The 20656-nt window shown below is 33.0% G+C and overlaps 1 protein-coding gene across 1 annotated transcript in view; it reads left to right on the top strand.

Moving 5' to 3' along the window:
* LOC139513416 (uncharacterized) overlaps window positions 1-20656 on the top strand; it is a 93324-nt gene that overhangs the window by 10605 nt on the left and 62063 nt on the right. Inside the window, exons 4-11 of the mRNA XM_071301861.1 lie at window positions 910-1013; window positions 1302-1570; window positions 3708-3863; window positions 5282-5322; window positions 8835-8920; window positions 10284-10473; window positions 15178-15258; window positions 19788-20042. Of these exons, the coding sequence (XP_071157962.1) occupies window positions 910-1013; window positions 1302-1570; window positions 3708-3863; window positions 5282-5322; window positions 8835-8920; window positions 10284-10473; window positions 15178-15258; window positions 19788-20042 (1182 nt within the window). The remainder of the gene's footprint in view (window positions 1-909; window positions 1014-1301; window positions 1571-3707; window positions 3864-5281; window positions 5323-8834; window positions 8921-10283; window positions 10474-15177; window positions 15259-19787; window positions 20043-20656) is intronic.

Here is a 20656-nt window from a genome sequence, read left to right as displayed (position 1 = left end):
TCATGTTATCATTTATATGTAGATGCTTCGTATGGTTTTGGTTATACTTAAAAAAAAATATTCTCAATCTTGAGTAAGAAAAATTTGATTTATTTACTTAGTATATGGTGTTTTATTTTGCCGAGAAAAAAATGAAAATTTCACGCTGATAAGTTTTTTGGCGCTGGGATTTTCTCGCTGTGTTGAATACCCATTGGTGGCCTTCTGTACTTTGGTCGCTTTGTTGTTTGTTTGATACATTTCCAATCTGAATTCATTGTGCAAGCTCGTCCATTCTTTTATCTGAAAAAAATGGATTATTTAAAGCTACTTTAAATCATGTACAGCTGGATTCATTTTGTTCAAATTTGTACCCACCATGAATATGTATGCCGTCAAATAATTCAACACTTCATCAAACTTTATTCAGTATTGTCAGTACTCAGATTTTAAAGATTGTGCTCGAAACACCATTCTAGTATTTTGATTTGTTGAATTGAGTCTGAGTACGATACCCGTACTCCAAATGTTTATGACCACAGAACATGAATATTCATGAGAGGTTTAGCACAAATCTATTTTTTTTTTTGAAAAAAAACTATTTTCAGAAGGGAAGTGGCAAACATAGTTTGTTTTCAAAGAAAATATGATAAAAAAAATAAAGACGACATGAAGTTGAAAAATTGTTTGTTTCTATATGATATTGAAGAAAAAAAATTACGTTCGGAGACCAAAAAAAAAATAGAAAGAAAAATACACACACTAAAAAACCCATGCCTCTCACTCACAAAAAAGAGTAAATTATCGGTGCCTAAATATTATAGATTCATAAGAAATGCATTTGTTTAATATGTTTTTGAAAATAATCACATTGTAAGTTATCAGCAGAAACAATGATCAAAATAATCATTTTTTAATTAATTTATGCAGTCAGTGATCCTGACAATGACGACATCAGATGCAGATGGGCAATTTCAAATCAAAACGAATGCGGAGGCATTTGCTACTCTTTCAGCGGAGCAGAAATGCATGAGGTAATATTTATTTTGTTGAAAACTCGTGCAATACATTTAAGTTACTTTTAATATTTTTTTTTTAATCGAAACGCTTTAAATCATTAGGTAAAAAACTGGAATTTTTAGAATATAAATAAAAGATAAGAACTTAATAAGATACAAAAAATTAGGAATATTAAATTATTTTTCAAAAGTCTTTTATCAAAATACAATCTTTGATTGCAGAACGTTGTGCTCCTCCTCCATGTAGTTTAAATAGCTTACTTGCAAGTAGCAATTTCTATGAAGAATTGTTGTTTTTTTTAGAGAGAATGTACTGTATCATATTCAGCAACACGAATTGGTTGGTATGGTGTTGCAGTACAAATAGAAGATTTCAACTCTACCGGATCTATGGAGGCACTCAGTAGTGTGCCATTACAATTTTTAGTAGTAGTGTTTAGCTCAAATACAGCATGTTTCAGTAAGCCAACTTTTGTTGAGCCAACACGTGTTGACGGATCTTGCATTGGAATACCCTTTAACACTACCTATTTTGAACCAATAATTAGTAATAGTGGGAGCCAAACTGTCAGGTAGGGAAATGTAAACTTCTTATGCGTTCGATATATACTCTTGTAGAAAGGGGCACATCCAAGCTTTATAATCTATACAACCTTACAACACAAGTCTATATTGCTATTATCAACCGCTTCGGCGATACTTAATTTGGGTGCATGACCTTACAACGCAAGTCTATATTACTATTATCAACCGCTTCGGCGATACTTAATTTGGGTGCATGACCTTACAACACAAGTCTATTTTGCTATTATTAACCGCTTCGGCGATACTTAATTTGGGTGCATGACCTTACAACACAAGTCTATATGGCTATGATCAACCGCTTCGGCGAAACTCAATTTGGGTGCATGACCTTACAACACAAGTCTATATTACTATTATCAACCGCTTCGGCGATACTCAATTTGGGTGCATGACCTTACAACACAAGTCTATATTGCTATTATCAACCGCTTCGGCGATACTCAATTTGGGTGCATGACCTTACAATACAAGTCTATATTACTATTATCAACCGCTTCGGCGATACTCAATTTGAGTGCATGACCTTACAACACAAGTCTATACCGCTATTATCAACCGCTTCGTCGATACTCAGTTTGGGTGCATGACCTTACAACACAAGTCTATATTGCTATTATCAACCGCTTCGGCGATACTCAATTTGGGTGCATGACCTTACAATACAAGTCTATATTACTATTATCAACCGCTTCGGCGATACTCAATTTGAGTGCATGACCTTACAACACAAGTCTATACCGCTATTATCAACCGCTTCGTCGATACTCAGTTTGGGTGCATGACCATACAACACAAGTCTATATTGCTATTATCAACCGCTTCAGCGATACCCAACTTGGGTGCATGACCTTACAACACAAGTCTTTATTGCTATTATCAACCGCTTCGGTGACACTCAATTTGGGTGCATGACCTTACAACACAAGTCTATATTGCTATGATCAACCGCTTCGGCGATACTTTATTTGGATGCATAACCTTACAACACAAGTCTATATTGCTATTATCAACCGCTTCGGTGATACTTAATTTGGTCCATGACCTTACAACACAAGTCTATATTGCTATTATCAACCGCTTCGGCGATACTTAATTTTGGTGCATGACCTAACAACACAAGTCTATATTGCTATTATCAACCGCTTCAGTGATAATTAATTTGGGTGCATGACCTTACAACACAAGTCGTTATTGCTATTATCAACCGCTTCGGCGATACTCAATTTGGGTGTCGATTTATTTCGTGTCGAGTCGAAGAAAATTTTTATTTGTTACCTCTGGGCCTAGTTCGACTGTCATCTTCAGAATAAGTTAGTCAAAAATCTGACTCAGTTTGTCATTGTGTAACTACAATTCCATATTCAAATCAATTTAACATGTTCTCGTTTCAAATATGTAAATGTATATTAAACAGCCGCAACCCATCCATTCTAAATTCCTATATCATTTAAATGTTTCGTAAATGTGATATCAAACATTTTTATTGATGTTACTGAGTTGATTTTGCGAAAATCAAATGTTTAAATCGAAGAGATTTAGCAACCCATCGAAAAACATAAACCCAAACAATAACAACCCATCGACAAACATAACCCAAACAATAACAAAACAACAACAAGATGTGCTTTCCTCCAGCAACCCATCGACAAACATAACGCAAACAATAACAAAACAACAACAAGATGTGCTTTCCTCCAGCAACCCATCGACACACATTACCCAAACAATAACAAAACAACAACAAGATGTGCTTTCCTCCAGCAACCCATCGACAAACATAATCCAAACAATAACAAAACAACAACAAGATGTGCTTTCCTCCAAGTTCATCTGGAATAAATGTTTTGTGTATAAAACTGTGGCATATTACACATGACGTCAGTTCATGCAATCCAAATTGCTTTGAGAACACGATATTATAAATGTTCAATAGAAATATTTAACTGTATGTCTCATGAATAGAAATTGGTATTCAATAGTATTACTTTGATAAACAATAATCTTTCTTATGTCAGTAAGAAATGTTCACAATTTTGAAATAATCTAGACAAACAAGAAATCTTTGTTTAGCCATATTGAACGATATATGAACATGATGAACAGAGGTTTTTGTTTGTCAAACAGTATCCGAGAAATTCAAACTGCTTCACCACAAGGAATGGTGAAATCTGAACTAGATGTGTATGCCAATAGGAAATGGTATGTCAATATATCATGGACCCCAGATACTGGACAGGCTGGACCTCACATATTTTGTTATACAGCTTTAGATAGCAACGGGTAAGTTTATGATTTGTATTTATTTTAAATTTTAAAGACAATATTTAAGGAATGACTGTAATATTTTTTCTGGGTATGAAGAAATAACATAAAAAATGTGATATCGTGCACCACATTTTTATGTTATTTTTAATAGGCAGAAAAATATTACAGTCATTCCTTATAATTTAATTCTAAATTCCATTTAAAGCCGTAGTAAATCACGAACACTGACGAGGTCACGGTCACATCACAAAACACTCTCAGCCAATCAAAAGACACTTTACATCAAAATTAAATTAAACCCAAATAAAATGCTATATATATTTACAAGTATTTTGGTGATTCATTTGTCATATTTGTTTTGTGTGTCTGATTTTTTAGTAACTACATTGCAAACATTGTTTTAACATCACAGCAGTATGTACAGAAATACTCTTTAAATCTTAATTAACCAATTTTATCCTTTTGAATTTCCGACACAACCAATGAATAGGTATATTGACAAACACTTGAAACAGAATGGCTGATGAGTTTTATATGAATGTGATTCAAACTTATGCACAGGTTTGTTATTGTAGATGTTTGATTTATTTATTCCTGCGATACCTAGTGAAAACGAGAGGCGAAAGATACTAAACTATTTCATACTTATAATAATTTGATAGATAAAACAAAAACTTTAGGCAAAGACCAAATTAATGATTATTTGTTCTCAGAAATTATTATCATGATGGAAGTTACACCACGTTAAGCGATTACATAACGGTTGGTTTCTATTATACTCAAATAATGCAAATAAGAAAACAAAAAAGTGACAAAACTCTTTTTATCCCCTTTAAATTAAGGTTCAGAGGAGAGGTTTGGTGTATTCATCACAAATGATAAATAAGTTAGCATTAAAAATATTGGATTTTTCATCAATTCTATCTTGGCATTAGATATTCAAAACCAATGCATATTTCGCATTAATTATAATTGTCTATTACAACCTAGTGCTAAAAATTTCCGACAACAAAACGAAACGGTTTTTTTTAATATTTTTAGGCAGAGAAATAGGTATATAAAAATAACTGCATATCAAATAAACCCAATCGCACATATTTTTGAAAAAAACAAAATTAAGACTAAAACTGTTGAATAATAGGCAGGTTTCCTTGAAGATTGGAATTCTTTATATCTTTTTTTTTATTTATACGTCTTTCAGTATTATCCTTCATTAAGAGCAGAGAGCGGCAAAGTTGAGCGCAAAATTTTTAATACAACTGCAGACTTAATTTTCACAGCACCAATGTTAACAAAGCATAATTTACACGAGATTTTTAATGTTTAGCTCTTTGAAAAAAAACGTATTTTGAAAAGGCAAACAAGTACGCTTACGTCAGTGTTGACAGACATTGAAAGTGCATTAGAATGAAACTATAAAATTTTGCTTACAGGGCGAATTCTGACTCGATTTGTATCAGACTGCTTGTTGGAGGTAAGTCACAATATTTTACCAACCTTAGTGATAAAATTGAGATAGGAAATGGGGAATGTGTCAAAGAGACAATAACTCTACCATAGAACAGACAACATCAGAAGGTCATCAATGCAGCGAGAAACTCCCACACCCGGATGCGTCCTTCAGCTGACCCCTAAACAAATATATATACTAGTTCAGTGATAATGGACGTCATATTAAACTCCAAATTATACACAAGAAACTAAAATTAAAAATCATACAAGACTAACAAAGGCCAGAGGCTCCTGGCTTGGGACAGGCGCAAAAATGAGACGGGTTAAAAATGTTTTTTGATATCTCAACCCTCCCCCTATACCCCTAGCCAATGTAGAAAAGTAAACGCATAACAATACGCACAGTAAAATTCAGTTCAAGAGAAGTCCGAGTCTGATGTCAGAAGAGGTAACAAAAGAAAATAAAAAAAATGACAATAATACATAAATAACAACAGACTACTACATGTAGCAGTTACTGACATGCCAGCTCCAGACCTCAATTAAACTGATTGAAAGATTATGTCTTCATCATAGGTATATCAGCCACAATCCCTCCCGTTAGGGGTTTAGTATTATACCATCATAAAATATATGAGAAGAACATAACCCGTGTCATGCCACCAACTGGTTTTTAAATAAATGTGTTTAATTCCGATACAAAGACCCTATAAGAGAATCAATATTAAAGCCAAAATATGCAATATTTAATGACCTGACAACAGTATCGTAACTATATCCCTCCTTAGTAAGTCTGTTTAAAGGTTTTGTTAGCTTCTGAGGTGAATACTGACATTTTTGTTAACTCGCCATGCAGTCATTTGGGTTGATTTTTAAATACATATATAAGTAGCAATGCATGTGGTTGCTAAAATTTTATATTTCCCTTTTTGTGCTTTATTGTTATACATTTGTTTGTTTTTGTTCTGATTAAGATTGTGACACGGTGATGATGGCTGTGTCCCTATTTTGACAATTTTCCCATTATGTCTGTTTTTTTCACGTATCGTTATAAATATAATGGAATTTGATACGACTGTCATAGAAGTGAGAGATTTAGCGCTTTAAAACCAGGTTCAATCCACCATTTTCTACATTTGAGAATGCCTGCACCAAGTCAAGAATGTGATAGTTGTTGTCCATTCGTTTGATGTGTTTTATCATATGATTTTGTCATTTAATTAGGGACTTTTCGTTTTGAATTTTCCCCAGAGTTCAGTATTTTTGTTTTTTCACTTTTTTTCTTATTAATAATACTCTGGTATTTACAACCATTTACTAATGCGGGGTTCACACATTGCCGATTATTGCTCCCGTTTGAGATCAGACATCGATACGACACGAAAAGTGAAAAAGTCGGATTAGTATCCTCAATTATCTGGAATGTCCTATTATTGTCTGAACGCAGTCGTTTTAGTTCGTAACAGATTCCTACTGGTCGGGAAGGGTCCGAATAGTTCGGCAAAGCACCCCGACAGTTAGGTGCGTCCCGTAACATTCGGGGAAACTCAGCCGATTTTGTCTAGTCGGATTACAATCGTGCCTATGTCGTGACAGATTCTGCTGTATCGGATCGAATTCCTAACAATGTTCTGTGTATTCGGGACGGTGTCCTGTGGAACGGGAATGATCTGGAGAAGTCCCGACAATAACAGAATACAATACGACTGAGACCAGACAAAGCCGTTTGCAATGCGATAGAGCGGACCGTGATAGGATTACGTTCTGACAGTACCTGATCATCCCGATTATGCCGACAGTTTTCGAACGGATAACTTCCGTCAGCGTCGGTTCACTGTCTTGTCACTATCTGATCTCTGTCGGATTACATTCGGTAGAATCGGGACGCAGTCGTGACAGACTCGGTCGAATTTTACCTGGCGAAAGATACAAATCGAATTTCAATCCACGATTCACAGGATCTTGATCAGACTTTTGACAAATTTTAATCGGGAATGGTCCTGTCAAGGACGGCAGTAAAAATCCTGAATGTGTGACCCCAGCTTAACCTACTATTATCATACGGGTTATTTGGCATTGCGTATATAGGATAACAGTATCATACCGTTGCAAAATTAATAAAAGGAATGAATTTTTTTTCCCCTGTATACATGTATTTGGATTGATTGATTATTTGGTTTTAACGCCATTTTCAGCATTATTATGATAAATCTTGGCGGTAAGTATTTACTAGCGAATATAGATGATGTTCTTTCACTAAATAATTCAAAATTTGGTGACTATGTCGAGTGCATCTACATTGAACTAGAGATAACGGATACAACAGATACAGTTAAGTCGGCCTCATATCTTGACTTACATCTAGAAATTGACAATGAGGGTCGATTGAAAACAAAACTTTACGACAAAAGAGATGATTTCAGCTTTCAAATTGTGAACTTTCCATTTCTAAGTAGCAACATTCCAGCAGCACCTGCATACGGTGTATATATCTCCCAATTGATACGATATTACCGTGCTTGCATTTCCTATCATGATTTTCTTGATAGAGGGTTGTTGCTTATAAGGAAGCTATTAAATCAGGAGTTCCAAATTATGAAGTTGAAATCATCTCTTCGTAAATTTTACGGACGCCATCACGAGTTGGTTGACCGTTATGGAATAGCCGTTTCCCAAATGATATCCAATATGTTCCTTACGTCGTACCTACAATCCCCTCCCCTTTCATGAATGTGACCTACCGAATTAGACTATTTACCGGATTTGTTATCTCATAAACAACACGACGGGTGCCACATGTGGAGCAGGATCTGCTTACCCTTACGGAGCACCTGAGATCACCCCCAGTTTTTAGTGGGGTTTGTGTTGTTTATTCTTTAGTTTTCTATGTTGTGTCATATGTGCTATTGTTTGTCTGTTTGTCCTTTTCATTTTTAGCCATTGCGTTGTCAGTTTATTTCAGATTTGACTGTCCCTCTGGTATCTTTCGTCCCTCTTTTAGCTAGCTGTAATACAAGGTTCAATCCACCATTGTATACATAAGAAAATGCCTGTACCAAGTCAGGAATATGACAGTTGTTATCCATTCGTTTGATGTGTTTGTTCTTTTGATTTTGACATTTGATTAGGGACTTTCCGTTTTGAATTTACCTCGGAGTTCACTATTTTTTTAATTTTATTTTTCACTTCGAATTCTCAGACAACTTGGCTACAGAGGCCCCCCTACATATTTGGAAAAAAATCTATCATTCATTTTCAAAATTATTTGTGTCCTTGATATGCTCCACATAGACATTCTATGCACGTTTCCTTTCATTAGACTTTCTCTTCCATTTCCTACCTATTAGTGCTAGACTAGTTAGCACCAAATATCAAAACGAATGGTACATAGACAACTTTCATCTCACTAGATAATTTCTGTCTACATTTATATTTAAAATGTTAATAACAAAAATCAAAATATACGGTGCTAATATGTTAATCTTTTTGAATTTATTAAGATCTAACACCATTCTTTATTCAAATTATTTACAGTGTCTCCACCAGAAATAGTTGAAGTTCAACCTGTTGGTGATTTATTTCCAACCCATAGCACATGGACCATCAAATTTGATAAACAGGTAACAATATTAATTTAAAGTATAAAACAACCCTTAATAGGCGGAAACTTGCCTACAAGACGCCTGATAAATTTTTATCTTTTTATTTGTTGTTATTGGGTCTGAACTAGCTGTCCATAACTGCGAGTACTCTCAGATCTGTACTTATTGTCCTTTTGTTGTGGGGTTGTCTAATAACCCTGCCACGTCCCCTCTTTGTTTTGTTATAATTATTTCTGTTTTGTATCGATCTGCTGAGTGATGCCAATTTTAACGGATTTTACAGTGTGTTTTAACTGTCCTATGTTAGTAGGCAGGTTGGCGCGCCTTAAAACAAGTGTAACCTCGCCACATTGCAAATGAGACATCTCTCCACAAGAGACCAAATGACACAGAAATTAACAACTATAGGTCATCGTACGGCTTTCAACAATTAGCAAAGCCCATACCGTATAGTCAGCTATCAAAGGCCACGAAATGACAAATGTTAAACAATTCAAACGAGAAAATTAATGGCCTAACCTATATACAAAAGATGAACGAAAAACAAATATTTGTATGAGTTTCACTCATCGTTGAAGTCTGCATGGTGACCTGTAGATGTTTATTTCTGTGTCATTTGGTCTGTCGTGTTAAGTTTTCTGTTTGTTTCATCAAAATACATCGCTTTACTATTTTAAACATCGATAATTACTGTGGTCGCCTACTAAGAGATAAATGTTGTGCAAACCGTTTAGAATACTCGTTTTACTTGGGGAGGAAAAAAATAGAAAAAAATAATTTGAACATGAGTTTAGAAAATGTATGCGTCTGTTGATTAGTAGGGCATCTAATTGATTTATTTCGTAACACTCTTCTGAAATAAACCAGACTACTAACACAAAGGTTCCTGGTTCGATTCCCAATTGGGATGAAAATTTCAGGAACTGAATTTTCGGCTCTCCCTTGACACCATTTGCGAGTATGGTCTCGAGGAAACGATGATAGTCCGTCGGAAGGGGACGATAAATGGCTGACCCGTGTCAAGAGAGAGCCATATCTCTTGCACGTTAAAGACACCCTTGTAGATTTCGAAAAAGAGCAGGCTTATGCCGCTACAAGGCAGCACTCGCACCCGCAAAGTGGAAAGGGATTAATATAAGTTGCAAAACTTGTTTCCCAATCCACTATAAATAAATATGTTTAAACTAATAAACCAGATTGTGGTACTATACTGATTGTTGAAGTAAATATAAAGTTCAAGAATAACATTCCAGATTAAGTCATAACTTTATGTAAATTTTGAAGACATATCAAATCTATATATTGTAGATTTTTAGATTACCGTTTTCCTTCCATCGATGAATAAAAAGCAAATATTGAATAATTTCATACATGTTTTTAGTTTGAACGACCGAACAGAACAACATATATGTACTTCAAAGATAATGAAACGGATGCAGTTGTATACAAAATCGACATTTCAACAAGCAGAGATGCTTATTTTCCACAAGGTGCCATTGAAAAGACTCTTGTAGTGAATACCAATTTTGTGTTTACAGAAAAGAAACACTATTACGTGAACTTAGATCCAGGTATATTTTATTTTATTCTATTGAATATAAAACACGGAAGACCTCTGGATAAGACAAAAACTACTCTATAGACATATGTTAATCACCGTACGATTTCATATTCGGCAATCAATCATTTGCCACATTATCATACTATGTAATAAATGAAGTTCTCGTTGTACTAAGATTTCTATTTTGCAACACCAAATGACATTCGATGTACCAGTATTTTTATATTTTTTCTTAAATAACATGATGTATTACTGAATGAATTTTGCAAAGCACATAATAAACATAAAAATAATAACACAATTTCAAATTATTTGTGTGTTGGGTCCGAAAGTTCGATGGCTTTTCAAGACTTTTGATAATTCAGTAATAAAATATAGTTATGAATGCCAAAACATGAATTAAACCATGATTCAAAATCATTTATCATTAATATCAAACATGTATAGTCCCTCATATCGCTACATTCTTTTACATGTTATAAATATACGTGGTCGGTTTAATCTGCAACTGTGCTGTGACTTTGCGTTTATTTTATTTCGAACTGTTTACTGTGACTTCACGGTCAACAAATGCTATGTAGTTTTGAACTCTTATAATCGCCCAATATTTTGCAACTTTAAACTCCGAGAAATTATATGGGTTGCTCTCTGAAGTTTTTGTCGAGTTCACTGTGCGAAGTACCCATCGAGTTGTAATTATTGCGATTAGAGGTTGTGACATAAAGACACACTGAAACTTACATAGAACATAATTTAAATAAAGTGTTGAAACGCAAACAAAAGTAAAAAAAATAAAAATATGGAATGTTGCTGACACTGGTCAGTATGGTACTTAAACTTTATGATATGTTTTAGTTTAAACATATTTCATTTGCTTAAATGTACAAAAGGGATGAGACACAAGTTAATCAAACTTAAAAAGTCTTCTCCCATAACAATTTATAACAATAGAATATTTACAAAGCATGCATACAAACAATACATTTACTTTTCTGCAGTGGCTATAGGTATAGGGGGAGGGTTGAGATCTCATAAACATGTTTAACCCAACCGCATTTTTTCGCCTGTCCCAAGTCAGGAGCCTCTGGCCTTTGTTAGTCTTGTATTATTTTTAATTTTAGTTTCTTGTGTACAATTTGGAGTTTAGTATGGCGTTCATTATCACTGAACTAGTATATATATTTGTTTAGGGGCCAGTTGAAGGACGCCTCCGGGTGCGGGAATTTCTCTCTGCATTGAAGACCTGTTGGTGACCTTCTGCTGTTGTCTTCCGGTCGGGTTGTTGTCTCTTTGACACATTCCCCATTTCCATTCTCAATTTTATTATATATATATAAAAAATATTTGAACTGTGAAGAGATGGTGTGTGATGATGTGAATGGTTATACACAATATGCATGTATTTGCACTTTATGATGTGCTATATTACACAATTAGAAACCTCTTATACTCTTTAATAAATTCATATACATTCTTTACAATTCTTTCATTTTCAACATTAGTTAAAGACGTATCGCCGGAGGTTAAGATGTTCAAATTTAGTAGAGAGTTATCTGGTAACCAATGTAGATTATTAAATAATTTGGTTCTTATATTCGAATAATTAGGACAATAAAAAAAGAAGTGACGTGAATCTTCGCACTAAGCACCACAACTACAAACGAGTCTGAAATAATGTTGACTCTGTTAAGATCGTAATTCAAAAAAGAAGCTGAGCACCTAAATTGTGTCAAAATAATATTGAGTTTACGATTGCCAAAGTCATAATGTTTTGGTACTTGGGCTTTTGAATTCAATTTAACTTTTTTTAGTTCGGTTTTAAATTTACCTAAAGAGTCAATGTTGCGTGTCACCACATTAAGGTTATTCCACAGTCGTATTGTTGAAGGTATGAAGGATTCTTGGGTTAATGTAAGTCTACAAAAAGGGTGTATTTTATCATTCCCATTACGTAATGGATAAACAGCTGTACTTTGGATTGTTGGTGAACTTGAATTGCAAAGATAGGCTGGTGCATTATTATGTTGAATATTATAGAATAATTGTAACTTCCTTCTTTCTCTTCGTTCAGCTAGAGTTTCCCAACCAATCTCATCATAAATAATTCTATTACTTGTAAAAATTGGAAGACCTGTTATAATAACCCACACCCGTATTATCCCAAACTTCACATGCATAGAGTAGCGGTCTAATAAAAATCAAGTAAAGCTTTTTTAAGTTGCTCCTACTTATCCTGTACTTTAATTTTCTAAGTACATTCAAATGTTTAGATACATTTTTTATGATATTTTCCACATGGGTGTTCCATTTAGCATCCTTACTAAATGTAACACCCAAGTGTTTGTGGAAGTCTGTAACTTCAATCCTCTTACCATTGAAAGTGAAATTCATTTCTGGAGTTTCAATGTATGAAAGCAACATTATTTCTGTTTTTGCTGGGTTAAAGGACATCAGCCATTTCTTAGTACAATCGCTCAGGTCTTGACTGATCACTGATTTTATTTGTGTCGTGTCACGACTAGAGTAGCCCAGAGATGTATCATCTGCAAATAATCTACATAAAGAAATCAAGTGTTCAGCAATATCATTAATATATATATTAAATAACAGCGGTCCCAAAACAGAACCCGATGGGACACCAGCTGAAATACTGCAAAGTTCAGAGGAAGATTGTTTAATAACAGCTCGCTGTTGTCTGTTGTTTAGGTAACTTTCAAACCAATTTAATAATTTCCCCCGTCCACACCGTATGACTTCATTTTATGTAGCAATCCTTTATGCCAAACTTTATCGAATACTCTAGAAATGTCACCAAAAAAACCCCAGCTAATTTCTTTATTTTCTAATGAATTTAATATACATGTTATGTTATGTGAATTTGAAAGATATGGGAAACAATGTTCATACATAAAAATATATAAGATATAGTATGCAAATAAGAAACTGTGGCGTGTCGAATATATAAAATGTTGATTAAATTCTATGAATTGGATATCTATAGTCGATTTGAATGATATGTCTATCAAAGTGCCCGAAAGATAACAATGAACTTCTACATATCATGGAAGCATTGATGGTACTGATAAGCTAACGAATTTAGAATTTACGATAAATAAAAGTTAAAAAAAGCCTTAAGGAAGCTAAAAGAGATTAGAAGACATTAAAGCTATACATGCCTTAGTGGTAAGTGGTGTCCACACCAGTTTGTATTAAATGAATGAGACTGGATGACTGTTCAAAAGCTTTTCATTGGATAACCCTTCAGCCTGATACAAAATTATCAAAAAATTGTTCAAAAGGACAAAAACTTTTCACATGCAAACCCAAATATGTGTGTGTGTCCAGAGTTCAGAATATTGTGTTAGAAAATAAAAACGTTTGTTTCGTACAATATTTGCAGGGTTGTGATATGGAAAAGTTAAATAACAAAGCAAGATGACCACTCTAGAATACGAAAACTAATAGTTAAGGTTGTCATATGATACTACAGCATGCAGTCAAAATACTCACAAACGTGAAAGCACAGTACCATCTTTTAAAAAATATTATGAACACGTAGTCACAGCACACTTGCAGAATAAAACGACTATGTATGTTCATTTAAAGATAAATGATTATGAAGTGGGTTTAAATTCATAATTTGGGAAATATGCAATTATTGTTTCCAAAATTCATTCTAAAATATATCTGGTTATTGAAAATAAAAAAATCAAGAAAACAAAATAAGCATACCAAATTTAATGTTTGTTGTTTTTGGTGTTGCAAATTGGAAGTCACAGTACACTGAGTTGCATAGAGAACCACATTTACATTTGATTCTTTTTCACAGTACACCGAGTTGTTTAGAGGACATCGTTTACATAATTTGGTTATTGACGAATAACTATTTTTAAGGCTGAAAAAGATTTTATAATTTGAATATCAGCTATTAATTGTGTTACAATTCTAATTGAATATTATTAGTTAAATAGTGTGCTGGTGACCTAATACGGTATATACGGGGTCAGTAAATTCCATATGGGGTGAGCGAGAAGCTCGAATCCCCATATAGAATTTACTGACCCCATATATACCGTATTAAGTCACTAGTGCGCTATGTAACGAATTTATCTTGCCGACTATCTTAACATGTGGCCTTAGACTAGTAACCTATCATAGTGAGCTAGTCTTCAATACCGTAAGCATTACGAAATTATACTTCCATTGATCATTCAAAAATGAATGCGAACAATAACAACTTGTTAGCTTTAAATGTGTTTTATGAATCTATTTCAATCATTCATTGTCTGTTGAAACCTTTAAGATTTTTTCACAGTACTGTTTTGCTTTTATATAGGGACGTAACACCTCTACTAACCGTGTATTGAAAAGCCCCGCCTACCTTCTAACCTAATATGGAATATACACGGTCTCCACGAGGTTGCTTTTAACCAATCATATTCCTAGAAATGTATAGGAGGTAAGATAAAAAGTCATTAACTAGCGTCATTTTAGCGTCATTTAACCATATGCTGGAGTTATTTATAAGTATTTTTTTTATCAATGACTTTACAAAAAAAGCTGTGATCCTTGTTCACAAAACATTTCTATTCATTTTTTTCAATTAATTACCGTATAGCGGGTTATTTTCGCGGGTGTAAAATTCTGCAATTTCCATTGCATAATTAGTTTTACATGATAATCCTGCTTACGATGTGATATATATTCCTTTCAGGTGCCGGCAGAGGAAAGACCAGCGATTGCAAAGTTGAATCATCGGCAATTCGCAACAAAACAATATGGCAGTTCAGAATAAGTAAATATTTAAGTATTCGTTTTGAAAGGTTTTAGTCCAGTCAATCTAGCATAAGTTTGACCCAAACCTTAAAGTAATTACAACAGAAGACAATTAAGTTTTAATCTTTAGCATTATACCCCAAATATACACAGAAAAAAGTCCCAGAAAATTTTACTTAAAAATCACGATTTAAAATTCACATGGAGACATGCATTGAAAAAGAGAGACAACTCTGTAAAAAAGGCAGAAAAATTTTAATAAAAATTGATACAAAATTATAACTTGACCGCTTCTATTCAACAGAATGTATTGATTCTTGATATTATAGCCGTCTTAAGAGTATAACAAACAAATCTTAAGGTGTCTTTATATCTTTTAATCAAGCTTCAATCTAGATTACTTAATTCATTAGTTGACCATTTATTGAATTTTTCAACATGTCAAGGTAAAGAATCTCAAATTTAATAAAAATAATTGAGCATATATTCTTCTTTTTGTGGTTTAAAGTTTCTTTAAACAAGGAAGATGCTGAACAGATATAAACAATACCACATTTTCACATTATTTTTTTCAAAATGGTCACGAAGTCACAAATCAAATTCAATTTCTTTACTGAAAAATGCTAAGACAAAACAAAAAATACCCTAACACTTCGGTTTTGTACATTTTATGAGCAGAAGATTATATAATTTAGTCAAATACAAACTTATAACCACATCAAAGTATCATACTTTACATAAATTTTAAGAAAATCAACAAAACTGCCAAAAAAAGAGACTCATTTTTGCAGAGTTATCTCCCCTTCCAATGTTTAATTTCCATAGGAAATTAAATATGCTGATTTTGAGTTTTCCTCAAGTTAGAATTCTTGGGACTTTTTTTCTGTGTATAGATAGGGCATTTGCTATAGATTAGAACTAAAACATTTTCTGTTGCATTTAGTTTGAGGTTAAAACTTAGTTTGACCGGCATAAAACCCACAATCAACTTGACATATTTGTTTTGCATACAGAACAAACAAATATGTTTAAGCGCCGTTTGCTTGGCTTTCAAGACTCCTTTTCTTATTTGATGTATCCCCAAAACCTTTTTACGACTAAAGTTGTAACAGTATTAAGTGTATAATAGTTTTAACATTTCCACTATAAAACTTTATAGCAAAAAGAGGTCTCTGATTCCAAATCTTAACCCCATTACTCCCAGTCGGAAAAAGGTATCGGAAAGCATATTAAACTTATGTTTAACTTCCCGTCTCCCCGTTGTTTCCACCAGACTCTTGACTCCTGCTTCCCGCCTATATATCCTAGATTTCATTATACCTTTTCGAAATTGAAGAGAAAAAGTCACAGAAAAAAAAGGCACGGAAAAAGTCACATTAAAATTCGTTTTTCATTCAAACTGATTTGATTTGAGCTCTATCTTATGTATAAAAAACACGCGTCTGACGTTCAAATCATAAGCCTGGGAATTGTTTTTAGTTTATACAAGCACTTAGTCGTTGTCACTGCTGTTGGAAGTTTCGTTCTCTAGGGTATCAACAACCCAGTAGTCAGCATTTTTGGGTTGACATGGAATGTAATTGATGTTTTCATGTTCTCTAGAATATAGAATAAATCGGAACACTAAAGGTTTTTGCACCCAGACAGAAATTTATCCAACCATATTTTCTTCAACTGTTCAAGTTTTTTTCGGGTTTTTATGCTCTTCAAATTCGTAATTGGTTTTGCCGTTCTTCTGTTTTAATTTTGAGCACAACTGACGAGTCTTGGTTAGATGAAACGCTCGTCTGACAGCCCAAATAGCAAACTTTGCATCTTTCATAGTTTTTGTTTTGGACAATATCTTTATGTAAATAAGACATACTCAATAGCGTAAAGCTATTATCCAACTTGACAAAAAAAAAAACGACACAACACATCGGCATCTGATATTTTCATGATTTGAAATGTGTGATGTTAATTAATAAAATGTTCATACAAAGGACTAATCACGGAATTACGAATTTTATTATGACTCCCTTCTAGATCAAGTTAAGTAAAAGCCTTGATTTGGAAATCCCCGCGTTTGGAAAAATACAAATGTAGCTGATGTTTACATGTAGTTTAGAACTGGAAGATAAACTGGGGTAGAGAAGACTAAACAACCCTTTCGGCCTAGCCAAGATCAGATGTGCATTTCATATTGGGTCTATGTTATAGGCTTGTAAAGACAAGAAGATAGACTTTACATAAGTAATACATCTTTGAACTGAAGAAGAGAATGTAGGGTTTCACAATGAATATCAAATATCATGTATAGGTGTTACCGTTTTGAAAAAAACCCACTAAAGTACACGCTGAAAATGGGCAAAATTTCACGTTATGTTGTTTCATTTAAAATTTCGCTCTTTTTATCAATTGATAGTTTATAAGTGAACTTAATTTGAACAAAATTATTGGTTCACTGCTATAGACAATTTATTCATCTTTCTTTTACTGGTTGTTGCAACAAAAAATCTTCAGTGGTTACAAAGTTATGATAAAAAGTGGAATACTATGCGCTTGTTATGAAATTTTGTTTTTTTTGTTTTTAGCTTGCTCAGTGTAGTGATAAAAGAGAAAAATAAATCAAATTTATGCTATTATGTGTTTGTTTTCTCTTCTAGTATATCCATTATCAAAAACTACCTCATTTATCAAAATTGCAGTACCCTAGCTGGAGATATATGCCATCAAAGTTGGATATACAAATAAAGTGAAAAAATATCTTGTCCGTAGACATGCATTCCCTAGTAAACAGGAAGCATAATTACATTAATGTTGCAATGCTAAGTTCCTGTTCTTTTGTAGATATGAAAACACTACTAATATTTTTTTCTACCATCTATTAATAGAGGAAAAAATTCTAAAATATGTCAGAATGTCTTGTCCGTAGACACATGTCTTGTCCGTAGACATGTCTTTTTATCAATATTGCTCTGCTTTATGGATCTTAATTAGTCCTATGTGTTGTTTAAACTTAGAAATATCTTATTTTTAATAAATAAATGGTTATTTAAGTGTCCTCAATTTTTGTAAAATTACTTTATAGGAGTGGATTTTAAAAAGTGTCAGATTATCAGTCATGAAAAGCATACCTTATTTTACTTCAATATTGTTTATTCAAGTTGCAGCATACCTTAAAAGATTAACTAATTTCAAATAAAGAAAAAATATTTCTCTCTCTCTCTAACTTTATCTTTTGCATTTCAGTATTACCAGCAGATGAGGAAGTGTCTACGGACAAGACACTTGTACATAACAAGTATTAAATTCAATTGTTTGTCTGCTATGGAACTTAAATCTTTTATAGGTGATGAAAGTTATCTATTCAAATTAAAACTCAGTATTTTCAACATAAATATAGTCACAATTAATTCTAACAGATTTTTTTTAACTGAAATTGTCTTGTCCGTAGACATTACCACAATATATTTGTATCCAATTTCCTTGAGTTCAGCCTAATTTGATAGGTAAAATGTATGTTATTTTTTCAAGAGAACACATTCAACTATGTCAAAATTGAGTTTTAATAATAGTTTGATTGTTTTAAACAGTCAGATATATGGATTTCAGTTTAAAGAATGTGTCTTCATTTTGGCTTAATCAATAAATTATTGAGATATGTAAAGAATTATGGGTACATTTTTACATTTTCCAAAATTTAAAAAACACAGCTTACAATTTAATTAGTAACTTTTAATCTTAACTTTAACAATCATCTTTGAAAGCATTTAATTGAATATCAATAAAATTTCTTGTCCGTAGACATTATCACAATGTATTTGTTTCCTTTAAGTTAAGCATCATTTGATAGATAAACCTGATAAAATGTATATTTTTTTTCTTCAAGAGAACACTTTCAGCTATATCAAAATTAGGTTTTGATAATGCATTTCATTAAATATGAATACAATGTCTTGTCCATAGACAAAACATATAAATTGTATTGCTAAGTTTGATTGTTTATTGTAAGAATATGCATCAAGTTATTTTAATGTTCTATACACCAAAAGAAAGGGTTCTTTTGGAAGTTTTGTTATTTATAGATAATTTTAGATACAGTTTTATCAGATAAGATTATTGATTAATGAAAGCTACTGTTGTTTGAAATAACTGTGAGTTAAACATTTTCTTGTCATTTTTTTTTCAATTAAAATGTTTGATATTCAATAATTCTAAACATGTTTTGTTGTCTTTGTCATTGACCAAAAATCTGACACTTGTGACCATGTCTTGAAGGCAACCATTAAAGAAAATTATACAGTTTTTAAACACTATTTATTTAATAAAAATATTAAATATTTCTTCCAAAAACTGCATGTCATTATATAAATGCTTCCAGTGTTAGCCTAACGATGGCAATTTTTCATAAATTAAACCATTTTTGAACCAAAATAACAAAAGAGTTTTTCCCTGAGGTGATACTCATTTTTGACTTCATGTGAAACACAAAATGTACATCTGATTGTGGCTAGGCCGTTTACTTTTGACAAAGCAAACTCATTGATGTATATGTGTTTTCAACAGGAGATGTAACAAAACCCGAACTAACCTTTATATCGAGACAGAAAGCAACGAATGGTAATATTACTGTATCATGGACATTCAACGAGCCTGTAAAATCAACATGTACTATTGTTAAACCAGATGCGACAGAAAAGTCGAACTGCACAGATTACTGGTCTGGAGACAACCTGACAGAGGGATTTTATACGTTATTCATATTTGGGACAGACTTGGAGGGAAACCAAGCAGACGTTGGAAAATACGAATTCCAAATCGGTAAAGTGTTTTATTTTATAGTTCCTTGTTGATCACATATTTGCAACTTGTCTTTCACAATTCTATTCATGTTTTTTTTTTTAAAGAAATTTGTATCTAAAATTCTGCATTACAGAGAGGTATATTTTTTTCTATAATATTTTTGACCTGATTTTATTAATCGAAAAATGTAACGTTACAGTAACCAAATTGTACCGAGAACCCACATTGCACCTATCAAGCATAACTTGAGGCAAATACCTTATAAGCTAGAGACTAAATGCAACGCCCACAAAAAATGAACTTGTGGTTATACAGAGGGCTAACACCATAATTTTTCGTCTCAAATTTAGCAAAAAATGTTAGAACTGCAATTTTCGTTTACTTATACCTAAGCGGGATTTGAACCCCTGAATCTGGGACATTGTGACAACACCACATGTACTGAGTACAGCACCCTGCACCACTCAATCACCTATATTATTAAACTATAGCTTTTGGTTGTCGATTTATGATTTTCCTCGTGCGACAAATTAACGTCATAAGAATTGCAAACAATACACTATACCAAAATGACTATTGACTATTGTGTATGATTCTGTGTGATGTTATGTCTATCAAAATGTGTTTTATTG

The sequence above is a fragment of the Mytilus edulis genome, chromosome 2, assembly GCF_963676685.1.
Source record: "Mytilus edulis chromosome 2, xbMytEdul2.2, whole genome shotgun sequence".
Lineage (NCBI taxonomy): Eukaryota > Metazoa > Mollusca > Bivalvia > Mytilida > Mytilidae > Mytilus > Mytilus edulis.
Note: the sequence above shows the minus strand (reverse complement) of the source record. Positions and strands in the feature narration are given on the sequence as shown.